The 16,328-nt window shown below is 40.0% G+C and overlaps 1 protein-coding gene across 9 annotated transcripts in view; it reads right to left on the bottom strand.

Moving 5' to 3' along the window:
• tenm4 (teneurin transmembrane protein 4) overlaps positions 1 to 16,328 on the bottom strand; it is a 626,167-nt gene that overhangs the window by 158,510 nt on the left and 451,329 nt on the right. For 5 of the 9 annotated variants that reach the window (XM_034168462.1, XM_034168464.1, XM_034168466.1 and 2 more), the window contains 4 exons: positions 9,107 to 9,374; positions 8,871 to 9,014; positions 4,991 to 5,240; positions 4,586 to 4,606 (listed from right to left, as the gene is read on the bottom strand). In XM_034168462.1, the coding sequence (XP_034024353.1) occupies positions 4,586 to 4,606; positions 4,991 to 5,240; positions 8,871 to 9,014; positions 9,107 to 9,374 (683 nt within the window). The remainder of the gene's footprint in view (positions 1 to 4,585; positions 4,607 to 4,990; positions 5,241 to 8,870; positions 9,015 to 9,106; positions 9,375 to 16,328) is intronic. The other 4 variants (XM_034168463.1, XM_034168465.1, XM_034168469.1 and 1 more) reach the window with 1 other exon arrangement.

Below are 16,328 nucleotides of genomic sequence, written 5' to 3'. Positions count from 1 at the left end.
AACAACTTGATCTAAATTAATTAAAACTATAAAAACCAAGATGCTGGGTTGCACAAGTAATGGAATGCTTTGGTACAATACCTGTAAATAATCCGTTTTATTGCCAGTTTTCTTCAGACAAGTCCCTGACTTGTTACAGGCTGACTTGTTATATAGTTATAGGCTTCTGTGGCTGTGATTGGAGAAATTGTGCATAGTTCATGTTTTGCATTTTGTATCACCAGTTATACAGCTTCATGATGAAGTGGTATAGAGGAGGATTTTCTTAAAAAGAAGACCTGAAAGTACAGCTACAATTTCTGAGATGCAAGCCAAGATTTGATGTTTTGGTGAAAGGAAAAATCCTCCTCTTGTCTTTCACATTTTTAATTCACTTACACCAAGTTGTAGAGATTTGCTTTCACTTTGAGTTTAAGGCAGATAATTTTAGATTTTTTTATTTTTTGTATTTGAAATGGGATAAACAAATTAACATGTGTGAAATATCAAGTGTTCCACAACTTTTAGAAGGCACTGTACATACTGTACATGTTTTTTTTTTGTTATCAGATTTTAGAGGCATGTCTTCAGCAACTGGGAAAGGTCCAGGAGAAGTCTAATTTATGTCAGGTGGATCCACAAAGATGCTCTTGCTGCTGTACATGGCGCATACTGTGTGTACTTTAAACATAAGCCAATTTTGTCAGCGTGGATACTGAGACTCTTTTGCCTACAGAATGATCGCATAAAGGAAATTGGTTGCTCTACTCCTGATGATAACGAGCCACAAATTTACAGCAGATCATCACTTTGGATTTGAAGATTAAGAGGCTCATGTCTTTATATTTCATTTATATTCATTTATGAGCTATGGAAGCAGTGAACAAAATGACACTCAGATTGTTGTCTTTGTTGTTACACCCATGGATCTGAATGTTAAACTGCTGGCAAATGATTTGAAGCTAATGTTGAGTAGTAAATGGTAAATGGACATTTATATTGCGCTTTTCCGTCTGCATCAGATGCTCAAAGTGCTTTACAAAAGTAGTAAGTTGTTTTGATACACAGTGTGGTATCAGAAAACCTAATGTGTAGTATTAACATAGTATCCAGCGCATATGTACTAATTAAACAGTTGGGGGAAAAATCTATTTAATGTGGAGTTTGGTTTTGAAGGATGTTTTAGGCCCTTAGCTTGTAGAGTAATTGAACTGTGGTTTAAAGTAAGAGTAAGACCTTTTCCTTACCAATATTATGAAAAATAACTCAAAAGGTGAAACTGGAATGCTTTGTTGAGCAACAACTGATTATAACAAGCTCCATAAGAATAAACTGGATACTACTGTATACTGGACTGCGATCCACGTAGATACCGTATGTTCTGGACTACTTGTCACACATTTTAAACTTGTTTGACTGGACCTGTAATTTATATTTCAAAGTGATTTAATGTCAAAAATATATTACAATATGATCTACAGCCACAAGATTGCACTGTCTACATGCATGACAACTGAATATTGTTCCTGTACACTGATCTGAATGAGGAGGAGGGCATGGATCTTACTCCTGCCTCTGCTTCTTTGTATTTTATGAAACAGCTGCAACGGAGGATGGCTGGGCAAAGGTAAGGCTAATGATATAAAAGGTCATTTAAAAAAGTTCATTAAACATGCATACATTCAGCTTTGTAATGAAGCAGTAGGAGTATCCAAGCACTTTTTCGTCTGCTCAGTGGTGACAAGAAGCAATTTGCTCTCTTCGTGTTGTATAATAACATTACTGAGCCTGTTGGCATGTGCTTGCTCAAGCAGTGTTTTGGTTCTACAACCCCTGGCAAAAATTATGGAATCACCGGCCTCGGAGGATGTTCATTCAGTTGTTTAATTTTGTAGAAAAAAAGCAGATCACAGACATGACACAAAACTAAAGTCATTTCAGGGAAAAAAATTGTGGCAGTCAGTAACGGTTACTTTTTTAGACCAAGCAGAGGGAAAAAAAATATGTAATCACTCAATTCTGAGGAAAAAATTATGGAATCATGAAAAACAAAAGAACGCTCCAACACATCACTAATATTTTGTTGCACCACCTCTGGCTTTTATAACAGCTTGCAGTCTCTGAGGCATGGACTTAATGAGTGACAAACAGTACTCTTCATCAATCTGGTTCCAACTTTCTCTGATTGCTGTTGCCAGATCAGCTTTGCTGGTTGGAGCCTTGTCATTGACCATTTTCAATTGGATTAAGATCCGGACTATTTGCAGGCCATGACATTGACCCTATGTGTCTTTTTGCAAGGAATGTTTTCACAGTTTTTGCTCTATGGCAAGATGCATTGTCATCTTGAAAAATGATTTCATCATCCCCAAACATCCTTTCAATTGATGGGATAAAAAAGTGTCCAAAATATCAACATAAACTTGTGCATTTATTGATGATGTAATGACAGCCATCTCCCCAGTGCCTTTACCTGACATGCAGCCCCATATCATCAATGACTGTGGAAATTTACATGTTCTCTTCAGGCACTCATCTTTATAAATCTCATTGGAACAGCACCAAACAAAAGTTCCAGCATCATCACCTTGCCCAATGCAGATTCGAGATTCATCACTGAATATGACTTTCATCCAGTCATCCACAGTCCACGATTGCTTTTCCTTAGCCCATTGTAACCTTGTTTTTTTCTGTTTAGGTGTTAATGATGGCTTTCGTTTAGCTTTTCTGTATGTAAATCCCATTTCCTTTAGGCGGTTTTTTACAGTTCGGTCACAGACGTTGACTCCAGTTTCCTCCCATTCATTCCTCATTTGTTTTGTTGAGCATTTTCGATTTTTGAGACATATTGCTTTAAGTTTTCTGTCTTGACGCTTTGATGTCTTCCTTGGTCTACCAGCATGTTTGCCTTTAACAACCTTCCCATGTTGTTTGTATTTGGTCCAGAGTTTAGACACAGCTGACTGTGAACAACCAACATACGAGGGCTGTCCGTAAAGTATAGGTCCTTTTTATTTTTTTCTAAAACTATATGGATTTCATTCATATGTTTTTACGTCAGACATGCTTGAACCCTCGTGCGCATGCGTGAGTTTTTCCACGCCTGTCGGTGACGTCATTCGCCTGTGAGCACTCCTTGTGGGAGGAGTCGTCCAGCCCCTCGTCGGAATTCCTTTGTCTGAGAAGTTGCTGAGAGACTGGCGCTTTGTTTGATCAAAATTTTTTCTAAACCTGTGAGACACATCGAAGTGGACATGGTTCGAAAAATTAAGCTGGTCTTCAGTGAAAATTTTAACAGCTGATGAGAGATTTTGAGGAAAAAACTCACGCATGCGCACGAGGGTGCAAGCATGTCTGACGTAAAAACATATGAATGAAATCCATATAGTTTTTGAAAAAAATAAAAAGGACCTATACTTTACGGACAGCCCTCGTATTTTGCAACATTGTGTGATGATTTACCCTCTTTTAAGAGTTTGATAATCCTCTCCTTTGTTTCAATTGACATCTCTCGTGTTGGAGGCATGATTCATGTCAGTCCACTTGGTGCAACAGCTCTCCAAGGTGTGACCACTCCTTTTTAGATGCAGACTGACGAGCAGAACTGATTTGATGCAGGTGTTAGTTTTGGGGATGAAAATTTACAGGGTGATTCCATAATTTTTTCCTCAGAACTGAGTGAGTCCATATTTTTTTCCCTATGCTTGGTCTAAAAAAGTAACCGTTACTGACTGCCACAATTTTTTTTCCTGATTTCTTATAGTGTTTCTTAAAGCCAGAAAGTTGCCATTTGAAATGACTTTAGTTTTGTGTCATGTCTGTGATCTGCTTTTTTTCTACAAAATTAAACAACTGAATGAACATCCTCCGAGGCCGGTGATTCCATAATTTTTGCCAGGGGTTGTAAATAAATAATGCACCAATTGAAATAATTTTTGACCCTAGTCAAACGATGACCCCCAAAACATCTACATAGAGCCTAAGTTGCAATTTGACAGAATTATTATTTGTCAAAAATTTGGACACACTTTTCCATTCAACTGAATAGGAAAGTGTGTCCAAACTTTTCATTGGTAGTGTATATTTTTTCCTGCTCCATGGCACATTTTTTGACAGATGAGATAATACTAACATTAATACTCTGGTGTGACATATACTCCCAAAAATACGGTAGGTGTGCCGACTACTGCTGAGATTGACTGACAACAACAACAACAACAACATATTAACAACCATGAGATTAGATTGACATAATAACTCACAAAAGCATCTTCAGGAATAAGCTGTATATCAGAGAATGGACTTTTAACTGCCAACATCAACCCTGCATCCTCAGGTGAGCTAAATCCATCAGAGCTCACACACAGATCACTCCCAAACACACTGCAGTGTGGGGCAATGAGTCCGGAGATTAAAAACGGAGAGACGCTTAAAGTACCAAATTTACAGCTTCATGAAAGCAAGACTTGGGTAACCAGCTAGTATGATAAACCTTCCAGTATCTTCCAAGTGCAGGTTTGAAATGTTTTTAACAGGTCATGCTGTTATCAGGCATGTGGCCTGTACTGATTTCTATAATACTTTAAGCAAGTACTGCAAGGCTTACCTATGCCTGAAGTCTTTATTTCTGTCAGAGTATGCCAAAAGCCGCAGAAAGTCAAAGGAAAAGAAAGGAAATGTTAGTTGTTAGTGGTCAGAATTAAATAACAGCTGTTAGTGGATAAAATAGTGAATGATGACAAGATATTGTGCTGTTGACAGATTTCTCTGTGCTCACATTAAGAAATTACTCATTTCCTGAAGTGTGTTCTGTTCAGACCCCATGGTCTACTCTACAGCTCCTATCAGGGCCAGACACCAGCTGATACAGGTGGATGAGAGAGGCAGGACCATCAATCCTGGGCCTTTAGAGCATTGCTCTCTTAATTGACCTCAGTGGTTTACAATCTGTGCGTAGCACTGTCTGAGCTTTCAGGACTTAGTGAGTGTTCGCGGGATACTGCTTCGTTACCTGAGCTCCAGAACGCTGGTGACATTCCCAGTGGTGAAAATCCTTCTCACATAGTTAAAGTCGCCCACATACAGACTGCCATCTGAGCCGCAGGCCAGAGCGACAGGGGCCAGCAGCTTGTTTCCATCAGCAAGGCCATTACAGCTGGGGCAGGAAATACTGCGCCTGCGTCCGTTACCCATCACGCTGCCGATTACAGGAGGCTGCTGGGAGATGAAGACATTCTCCCCATTGCCCATGTGAAGAATACCTGAAGCGGGCAGAACAAAGAAAACAAGCGACATGCCTGTGACCTCTTTAGGATGAGGAGAATTTACAGACTATGGGCTGGATTTTCTTGAAACCACATACAGTATTCAGAAGCAAAGGTACATAGGTATGGCCGACTGGGTACTGCATCTAATGTTTGCTGTTTGGTTTACCAGGCTAACAGCATATCAAGCACTACCCTAAAAGGCTAGTTTTTCTAATACACAGAAGAAAAAAACTACACAGCTGCAGTTCTACAACAGCCCCATTACTAACATATTGAACACTAAATATTGAGTTGTATTAAATGCACATGCTGTTTGGGGTTTCTGATTTCACATATTGCTCTGTTTATTGCTGCACATATCAGTCATGGGATCCTGCAGAAGTTCATAATATTGTATTGAGGCTCTGCTGGAGTAAGGTTTACTGGGAGTATTTCTGCCCCTAGTGGTCAAACCATGCTTCACATGAAAGTAAAGGTATGTTCAACAAACATGAAAGAGACTGATGTAATTTTGGCTTTGTGTGCACGTCTAACTGAAGCCAAAAAAAAAAAAATAAAAAACTGCTCTGTGTGCTTGTGTTTGAAGTAAAAGATGGCCAGAATGGATGAAAACACGGGTTCAATTTCATGCCAAAATGGATACCGAAAAGTGCCTGGCACAGGTGGCTTCTTTTGAAGCCAGAAAAGACCAAACCAGATGAAAAGTGGCATTGGTCCTTTGTACCTCCAACAGCTTCTTGCATATGAACAATAGTAGAGCCCTCTGCATGTTTTGTGTGTGTGTGTGTGTGTGTGTGTGTGTGTGTGTGTAAGGCATGTGCAGGGAGCATGAGCGCAACCACACGCATATAATGAAGCTGAAACAATTAGTTACACACAGGGAAAGAAAAAAGTAATTTTTAGATGTATTAATGAAGTCATGCACCAAACCAATCAATTAAAATTTGGATTTACTCCACTGTGTTATAATAATAATAATAATAATAATAATAATAATAATAATAATAATAATAATAATAATAATAATACCAAAAATATGCATATCACCTCTGAAATCAAATCAGACAAAATCCTCATCATTTGATTACTGGATCTAACTGACTCACACTGATGTATTATTCATAACAGTACTATATATGAGAGTAAGAAAGATGTGTCTTAAGTCTTGATTTTAAATGATTCAACTGAGTCAGACAGGCTATTCCATATCACAGGAGCATGATAATAGAAAGCCCTTTGGCTCACTGACTTCTTCTCAATATGGAGCCCAGGTCTGTACAAAAGGTATAACAAGATCTACCGTATAGGAGGTTGCTATGAGTTTAAAATCTTATCGTACACGAACAGGAAGTTACTTTCAACTCATTTTAAACATCGCAAATTAGTCCAAATTATTGTAAATGAAAGACATTAGTATAGGTTAAACTGCACACTGCTTATTTCATTTCATTTTCATTTATTTTCATTTACTTATATAGTGTCAAATCACAACAAGGTTGCCTCAAGGCGCTTCACACAAGTAAGATCTAACCTTACCAACCCCAAAAGCAACAGTAGTAAGGAAAAACTCCCTCTGAGGAAGAAACCTCAAGCAGACCAGACTCAAAGGGGTGACCCTCTGCTTGGGCCATGCTACAGACACAAATTACAAAACAATTCACAAAACAAACATGCAGGAAATGTTGCTGGTGTACAGGATGGTCTTACAACCAGATATTAGTGTCCACTGTCTTTGAAAATGTAAACACTGCAGTTGTGTTTGAACTGTATTTTAACATCTGTAAAACAAAGTCAAACTGGTTTAAACTAGTTCAAACTGGGGAAGTTTGAGGAACTCACTTTGTCTGTCTTTGAAAAATCCATTCATTTTTTGACAACCAGACGCTTGGTGAAAATATGTATAATTCGGGTTGTGAGAAACAGCAATGTGCATTTTATATACGTGGCAAATTATTAGAAACAAAATAGTCAGTTGATAATCATAAACATAAGACAAACTGGTAATGGAAATAATCCTTACTTACTATTAAAAACCACTGTCTCGATTTCCCAAGTGGCTCTTGGAAAAATCCCAAATATGTAAATGTAAAAGATGTTCCCGCAGCCTAATCAATGCAATCAAATTTGAAATTCAGCATCTGCATGTCAGCTGCAGTTTTTCTGCTTCTGTTGGTACTTGGTGACCTGACTTGTGCATGTGCAGCGCAACATTTGGTCTATCAGAAAAGATCAGCCAAGCATCCACTTCCTGGGACGTGATTTAATCTCAGAAACTGCTGCTACAGGGACAAGCAGACTGACAGAAATTAAATTAGGGATGATTCTAAAAACTCTGGGCATGAGCGGGACACGGACGTGCCAGGAGTCTGAAGGATGGGGCCGAGCACACGGTAAAGATCTCTGCCTCCCGTGAACAGCGCAGTCAGACTCAGCGGGTTCAGCGTGTCAGATCAAAGTGCCACCTTCTTGAGCACTTTTCATGTAAGTGTGGCTCGTCTCCGCTGATGAGCCCTTTCACACACAAACAGACTGTGACGCTTGTCTGGTGACAGGCCAGTGTTTTTTCTCTCTCTCTTCATTCTGACTCCTGCCTTTCAGGAGTAATTTAGTTGCAATAAGAAAATTGCTCCCTTCTCTTAAAAAAAAAACACCACTGGCAACAACAACAACAAAAAGATCACAGCTCTTAGGGGCTGCACGGCATTTATTTTCTGTATAGAAGAAGCCTAAAAACAGCTGCAGGCAGTGGGACAAAGTTTGTGCTGCACAAAAAGCATCATGTAAGACCCACAGTGCAAACTGACAATTGTGCACACTTCTAAAATGTTACCTAAAAAAATGCAGTTAGGAATTCATAGGTAAACTGTATGGCACAAATATGTAAATTTGAATAAATGTGTCAGGATTCCCTCCACGTGTTTGCTGTATATCACGATCTTGGTGATGCTGCCACACACCACAGTCTCACTGTAGTTCATTCCAGTTGTTCAGCTCCCCGTCTGTGCCTGTAAGTAGTAGGTGTGACACTTCCTCGTGTCTTGTTTTCTGTTCGATTTGCACAGCGGTTTCCATCATCACACACCTGTATTGCATCTGTCAGCACGCACCTGTCCTGAATCTGTTAGTATGTCTGTCCCTGTTTGTCAGTCAGTCTGTCACTTCATTATTCGCTTCATGGTTTTGGATCCTGTCTGTGTTCCTGCCTGTCAGTCTTGTCACTCCGGTCTGGTTCATCATCCCTGCTGTTTCTATGCCCTGGCTACTACTTCTCTTTGATGTCAATCACTTTCTTGATGACACCTATTGATAGAAAACAGCACCCTGATATCAAGGTGAATGTGAGGCATTATTGTAAAGCACTTTGAGTGTCTGATGCAGATGGAAAAGCGCTATATAAATGCAGTCCATTTACTCTTTCAACGCAAAAACAGTGCCATGGGTCTTGGAAAATAAGGAATGTGATGGTGCTAAAAGGGTGGTACAGAATGCTACTATATCTCTGAAAACTCTTGAAAGAAGCAAATGTGTTTCAATGCAATCACACAACTGTTATAATTTCAGTATCAATAATGGTACAGATGTGTTTTAACAAGGGAAATATTAAGGGTTTAGTGTCTGACTCACCGCTTTGGATATTTAAGGCGTGGTGCTTGTCTATAGTCCATCCTCCCAGTTTGGAGGCTGTGGTTTCATAACCCTGCAGAACAGCCGTCCTCTTCTCCCATAGAATAAGGTCAGGACATGACTCATATTCAAAGCCCACAGACACTGAGGCAGGAAGCAAGGGGGGAAAAAATCATTTGTGACATGTAAGTATTGAGCTGGATGACATTATGCAAAAGATCTACCTTATTACCTACCAAATGCTTCAGACAATCCAAAGACCTTCTGGCTGTAGACGTCAGTCTTGTCCCACACAAAGTCATACAAGATGTTGGGGGCTGCAGGGAACCACTTCCTGAACAGTCTGCCTTCCACAGCAACCATAAGGTGAACCTTCATCAAGTTAAATGGGATTGTGGAGTGGGTGAGGGTCACCCTCAGTATGGACTTGTAACCCGGGGTTCTGCTGCTTAGATAGCTGAGTTTCATATCTGTCCCAGGGATCGGCGTTTCATCCTGCAGAGACTGTAGCGCAAAAACAATGCTTATCAGTGACAGGAATCAAATAAATCCTTGAGCCAGCTGACAGAAACTGTAAATGTTAACGTGACAAGAAATCTATTTTCTGTAAAGGATGCCTCCACTTGTCCTTTATTTCACACACAATATCAATTTTTCATCCCTTTCGTCATTGGCCGCTGCAACCTTTGTCGCTGATATTTTTCATAACGTCGCCTCAAACCAAGTACGTGGACCCAAGGGGAGATTACAAACATCAATGAGAGGACAATTAAGCTCAAATGTTACAGGAAGTCCGATGAAGGATTTCTTCATTATAAACTACACAGAGTATTTTTCATAATTGATTTAATCATGCCAAGTCCTTCATTAGGACAATGTTCTTGGCTACAATTCACATGAAATCAGTGTCACCATACTGGAGTGCCCTTGGGCTCAGACAATGCATGTGAGAACAGCATATAGAGTAGAAAAAAGTTAGTTTAGTGGAGGCACAAACATGGCCAGTGGAAATTTTCACTATAAAAAAGAAAAGAAAGAAAGAAAATCACTTGTCTGCCGCCTTCACAGGATAGAAAAATATGTAAAGCAGCCATTAACACAGCTGGTCCACTCTAGACACTTTCTAAATTCAGATTTTTTTTTTTACCAGTTATTTTGACAACATAATATCGATCTGTTTGACTACACTGATGATCTATATCCAGACATGGGGCCAAATACAAAAGTATTTGTATTTGAAAATACTTAAATACATTTTTTGGAGTATCTGTATTTGTATTTTCTGATTTTGAATTCAAAGTATTTGTATTCCAAATACTTTTTCAAATACTTTTCAAACTTGGGAATCTCTGTGACACCGTGTTGAATATAGATTTTGATAGTTTGATTATTGTCTGTGATATTATAATAGTGAATTTGTGATAAAACATTCAATCCTTTACTTATTAATAGTATTTGGTCATGCTATTTTCACAATAAATTGTCACTGGTTTATCAGTTTTTGTGTTGATTTATTGTTTATAGTTCATAGAAAGTATTTGTATTTGTATTTGAAAAATTACAAAGTATTTGTATTTGGAATTTGAAAATCTAAAGTATTTGTATTTTTAAATACAATGCAAAGTATTTGACCCCATGTCTGTCTATATCAGTGATCACCAGTCTAACACAATGATGTCATGCTATTCATGACTCAGTTTTGCTAATAATAGAATAATTAACCTAAAAGGTAGTGTGTGCAGGACACTGCAAAGAGTGCTCCTCGAGGTTTAGTTCCATGCCCGTTGTCATGTTGACCAACATTCAGAGATGATTGCGTTATTGTTGGCATTCAGTTTTATGCTGCCACTCGGGACTGAAGTCAGTAAGAAACATAGAGTGGGAACAGTTCACAGCATGTCATCGCTGAAGAGAGGATAATACAATGAAAGATAGCTATTACCTAGAGTTACTGTGTGCTGAAATTTGACTACGTCTCTCAGTGGTTAATTTGAGCATCGAGCTCCTCAGTGTGCGTTCTTACTTTGCTGTAGTTCAAGCTTACTTTGTCAACAGACAGCAAAGATGATGTGCTAATGAGAGTTCTGACAATTGTACTTCAGCACATCACAATGCTTCCACTCTACCCACAGTTCTTTTCTCTGGATGATTATTAAATGATATGAACTGTAATATAATACTGATAGCATCCAAGTAGCTGAAATTACACTGACATGAATTTGAAGCACTAGTGTTCAGGCCACCTTTGAGTTATAGAAATACAAGCAGCTCATCTACACTACAAGTCCTCCAACTCTTTCAGGGGAATGCCAAGGTGTTCCCAAGCCCCTTGGGGAAATATAATTCCTCCAGCATGCCAAGTGTCTTCACCTGGACCTCCTCCCACTTGAGGACATCCTCACCAGACGTCCAAATCACCTCCATTGGCTTCTTTTGATGCAAAGAGGCAGTGGCTCTACTCCAAGTCTATCCTGGATATCTGAGCGTCTCTCCATGTCCTTGAGCGTAAACCAGTTACACAATGGAGGTACTTCATTTCCACTGCTTGTTCTTTGAGTCATTACCCAAAACGCATGACCACAGGTGAGAATAGGAGTGTAAATTGACTGGTAAATTGAGAGCCTTGCCTTCTGGCTCAGCTCTTTCTTCACCGCAAATGTCCAATAAAGAGTACACAGGACCAATGTCCAGTTACAGTCCTTAAGTGTGTGTGTGTGTGTGGGGGCAAAACAAAATGTTACCAATTCTGATCATACACTACTTTTTTAAGTGTGAATACTTTTTTTTTTTTTCAGATAGATAGATAGATAGATAGATAGATAGATAGATAGATAGATAGATAGATAGATAGATAGATAGATAGATAGATAGAGATAAACTTTATTACAGACTCAGGGTCCTAATAAAAGAAACAAAACACCACACATAACAATTACAACAACAAAGAGAAAAATAAATAAATAAATAAATAAAAATATGGGGACACTAGATGCCCCTGAATAAAAGACACTTATACCAGTGTTTCCAAAGCAGAGCCTTCAGCTTTCAGGCTCCTCTCCTGCGGACCCAGCTCCCAATTCAGATTAGGGAGACAGACACCCTCTCTGCTTTTAAGATTAGGCTTAAAACGTTCCTTTTTGCTAAAGCTTATAGTTAGGGCTGGATCAGGTGACCCTGAACCATCCCTTAGTTATGCTGCTATAGACTTAGACTGCTGGGGGGTTCCCATGATGCACTGAGTGTTTCTTTCTCTTTTTGCTCTGTATGCACCACTCTGCATTTAATCATTAGTGACTGATCTCTGCTCCCCTCCACAGCATGTCTTTTCCTGGTTCTCTCCCTCAGCCCCAACCAGTCCAAGCAGAAGACTGCCCCTCCCTGAGCCTGGTTCTGCTGGAGGTTTCTTCCTGTTAAAAGGGAGTTTTTCCTTCCCACTGTTGCCAAGTGCTTGCTCACAGGGGGTCGTTTTGACCGCTGGGGTTTTTCTGTAATTATTGTGTGGCCTTGCCTTACAATATAAGGCGCCTTGGGGCAACTGTTTGTTGTGATTTGGCGCTATATAAATAAAATTGATTGATTGATTGATACCGTGTGGCACTGTAGGAAATATTAATACGTTTAAAAACAATCTAATTATCAGAATTGTTCAATCGAGAGATGAACCTAAATGTCATTATTCTTAAAATGGCTTGGAGAGTGTTCACATGCACCATCACAAACATTTCAGCAGCGCTGGTCCATCGGGGCCTTTTTAATAAAATTCTCAGAGTCGTTAGAAGCCACTTGTAGTCTCTGAAGACTCGCTTTCTTATAGTTTATCCACAGGTGTGCAGTGTACAGAGGTGTACAAAATGTTAAACAAAGCCAGCTTCACTTTGTCAGAGCAGCAGCCAAATTTTGAAATAACGTGTTCACTCTGACATATAGCATACGACAGTGATGAAAAATATCCTCATCATCACTCAGTGTATCTGTGATCACATGTCACAGAATATGTCAATATGTCACAGAAGCATGAATTTTTTGTTTTTGATGCTAATACTCTCCTATTTTTCACCATTTCTGAACACAGCTGAATAATTAATGATAGGCTCAATCCATGCACCTCTTCTCTGAATCACAGTTGCTACGCACACATTGAAGTTTGTGATAACAAATGAAGGTGGTCTTCAATGTGCTGTCTAATGCTAACGCAAAAAAGGGTCGTCTCTCTTCCTTATTTGCTATTTGCAGCAGTCTGAGCTTGCAAAATCTGAATTTTGTAGGGAAACAGATGAAGATCTCTGTGTACTGTGCATCTAACAGTTGTCCTTGAGAGATCAGTCTCCTGTGACAAACATGATTGATTTTCTTGGTGATTTCTCCAAATGTCTTCTCAGAGTTTCAATACTGTTGGCCGTCCTTGCAGACCATAGGCGGCCACTGTGTCCTTTATTTTTCTCCTCAACACTTCTTGTTTCCCTGTACTTTTCCAGCCTTGGGGCAACTGTTTGTTGTGATTTGGCGCTATATAAGAAAAAAGTTGATTGATTGATTGATTGAAATATCTGATTGTGAGTTTGCTGGGAGGATTTCTCCCAGGAAAGTCCCTCCTGAATTTTCGCTGAATGAGGACTACTGATTTTGTTGCAAAATATGCCTCCACAATCTTTACCCTCTCTTACACAGTGTATCGAGTTGTTGGATCCATTGATGATTTGGGATGAAAATCTAAGGCTTTATCTTCGATTTACCTGAAAATGACAATTTAGTAAGCGTAACATTTTTTTTGGCCCACCCTGTATATATGCAGTTTTGTACCCTTGTGTATGATGTCATTGGTTTGCGGTGGTCTTTCCTCAGACTCTCGAATACCAGAGCCTGAGTGCTAATTGTTGTGGAGGACCTCTCTTTGTGTGCCTGTACTTTCTGAGCACTTCATTATCTGTAATAATATGACTTGTTGTGCTTGTTGTAAATGTCCAAGCACATCATCGAAGAAGTTTGTGCTCCAGTATCTCCACTGAGCAAGCAAGGTTAGCATCGGTTACCACTTTTAGCAACTATCCGCAGCTTGATGGCTTTAGGTCTAGTTAATATGCGATTACTGAGGAAATAAGATTTTTAATACCTTCACCCAAGTAAACCATTATGCTTTAATAAAACACCTGAACCAAGAGTTTAACATATAACATCAGGCTGCTGCTTTGCTAAAACACTGTGTTGATTTTTCTCCGTTATCAGTGCACGACCCAGCATGAGTGAAGACCCTGATGCCAAAACATGGCTTTGTTCAAGGAAAAATAAGTTATTGATTGGAAACTGCGTACTCTGCCAGAAGACAAATCATATAAAAGGAACAATTGTCCAAAATCCCAGGACTGAATCCCACTACTTGATGCTGTAGCAGAAGCAGCAAGCCAACATGATGGAGATTATGTTGGTACATAGAGGTGTCTCAGTGAATACACATGAAAGAAGCTTCACTCAAAATTACTTAAATACATAGATAAAGAATATATATATATATATATATATATATATATATATATATATACACAGTGGTCCCTCGCTATAACGCAGTTCACCTTTCGCGGCCTCGCAGTTTCGCAGATTTTTTTTGTGCAATTTTGCATGCTTCTTTTTTTTTTAACAGCGCATTGTGTTCTTCATCCTTATCAGGCTTGCCGGTCGCGGCACCGGTCGGCATCACCGCGATTGCTCTCACTGCCTCCGATGCGCTTACTGAGTCTGCGGGCTCGGTAAACGCCGCAGCGGACCACTCACACCACCCCCCTCTCTGCTGTGCGGAGCTACGCCAACTCTGGCAACAGGTCCAGAGACTACGCTCGCTGTTGCGCTCCAGCAGCCCGCAAGGATAGATTTCTTGCGGAAAAATCCGCAGCGCCTGCTGCATGGTCTCGGTAACCGCAGCCACAGAGCTCCGTGGCCATGACTTGGATTCTTTGCGGGTCCCGCATCCGTACCCCCGGAGACAGTGAGCGAAGGGAGAGCATGCGCATTGTGTTCTGTGTGTGTCTGTTTATAATCTTCTCGCCCAGAAGAAAAAAGAGAGTGTTTACACAGGAGAGAAAAGTGAGAAAATGGTAATGCCTGTTTGAGAAAAGTGTATGAAGTGTGTAGCGATGGGTTTTACAGCCTTAAAACATCTGTAATAATTGTGGGTTTTACAGCCTTAAAACATCTGTAATAATTGTAAAAACTAACGCTGACTACGTCACGCATTTTGCATAGATAGATAGATAGATAGATAGATAGATAGATAGATAGATAGATAGATAGCTTTTATTGTCATTGTTATTACAACAACGAGATTTCTGCACTCACATTCCACATACAAACAGCAATTAATCTACAATTATTACTTGTTTAACGTAATAATGGCACACATCAGAATTAGGACAACACATAAACATTTGACACTGTTTATGTGAACTAAACTTGAAACAGTCCGTTTTCGAAATTGAGGCGATGTGAGTGTGTGGTAGCTGCTGCAACTGGAGTCACACCGCCTGCCAGCTTGGGAAGAATGGGGGACTGCCGCAGGGGGGGCAGGAAGGGAGGTGAAAGGGAAAAGCTGGAGCATGCTTCAGTCCATGTGTAAGTATGTCAGTTTATTGTCTTTGTGGGTTGAGATAAGAATGGAGCTGAATAATCTCACCAAGGCCTGAATAAATTCCTCTGGAGGTAGTAAACAGTGGGCAATTTATCCTTGAGGCTAGATAAGCCTGGAGTGTTGTAGCTGAGCAGTGAGAAACACTTTTAACAGTTCCACTTGAACAGCCAAATCTCAATTATGAATTAAGAATATTCCCAATTATGAATTAAGAATATTCACCGGCCTCCGAAACCTTCAGCTTCAACTGCAAGGCACGCATCAGCTCCGAGGTGTCATCCAATTTGTGTCTGAGTTCAAGAGTCAAGGCAGTCTGAGAATGCACTGCCTTGCCAACCTCGTTAATCATGATGGACAAGCAAGGGCCCGTGGTTCTTGATGCCGCCATCTTGCCAATTTTCCGGTAGATCAGGACAGCACATAAGCCAAAAAGTACCAGCCTTGCTGCCATGAGACCACAAATGAATAAATCCTCGACATCCTCAACGGAGAAAGGCACCAAGCATGCCACACGCCAGGAACTCCAAGAGTCGAGGATATAGCCTGCAGGATATGTTCCATCTGGGCAGGTAGGATCCCCGGTCCTGACCTTTTTGTAGAAAAAATGGTGTCAATAGCGTTCAGAGACCAGCTGATCAATTCCATGGTTAATCCAATAGTAGTCCAATAGATCCAGAATCCAATATAGTTTTTGAGGAATTCACAGTCTGGTGAAGTAGGGACTTGAAGGTTAAAAGCAGAGAGATAAGGGAGAGTGGAGGAGATGCGACCGCCCTCGTTGGAGTCCCAAGCTATTGCGGGTTATTTTTAGATCGTAACTCCCACGATAAACTAGGGACCAC

Source organism: Thalassophryne amazonica, chromosome 4 (assembly GCF_902500255.1).
Source record: "Thalassophryne amazonica chromosome 4, fThaAma1.1, whole genome shotgun sequence".
Lineage (NCBI taxonomy): Eukaryota > Metazoa > Chordata > Actinopteri > Batrachoidiformes > Batrachoididae > Thalassophryne > Thalassophryne amazonica.
This window is presented reverse-complemented; position numbering and strand designations above follow the sequence as displayed.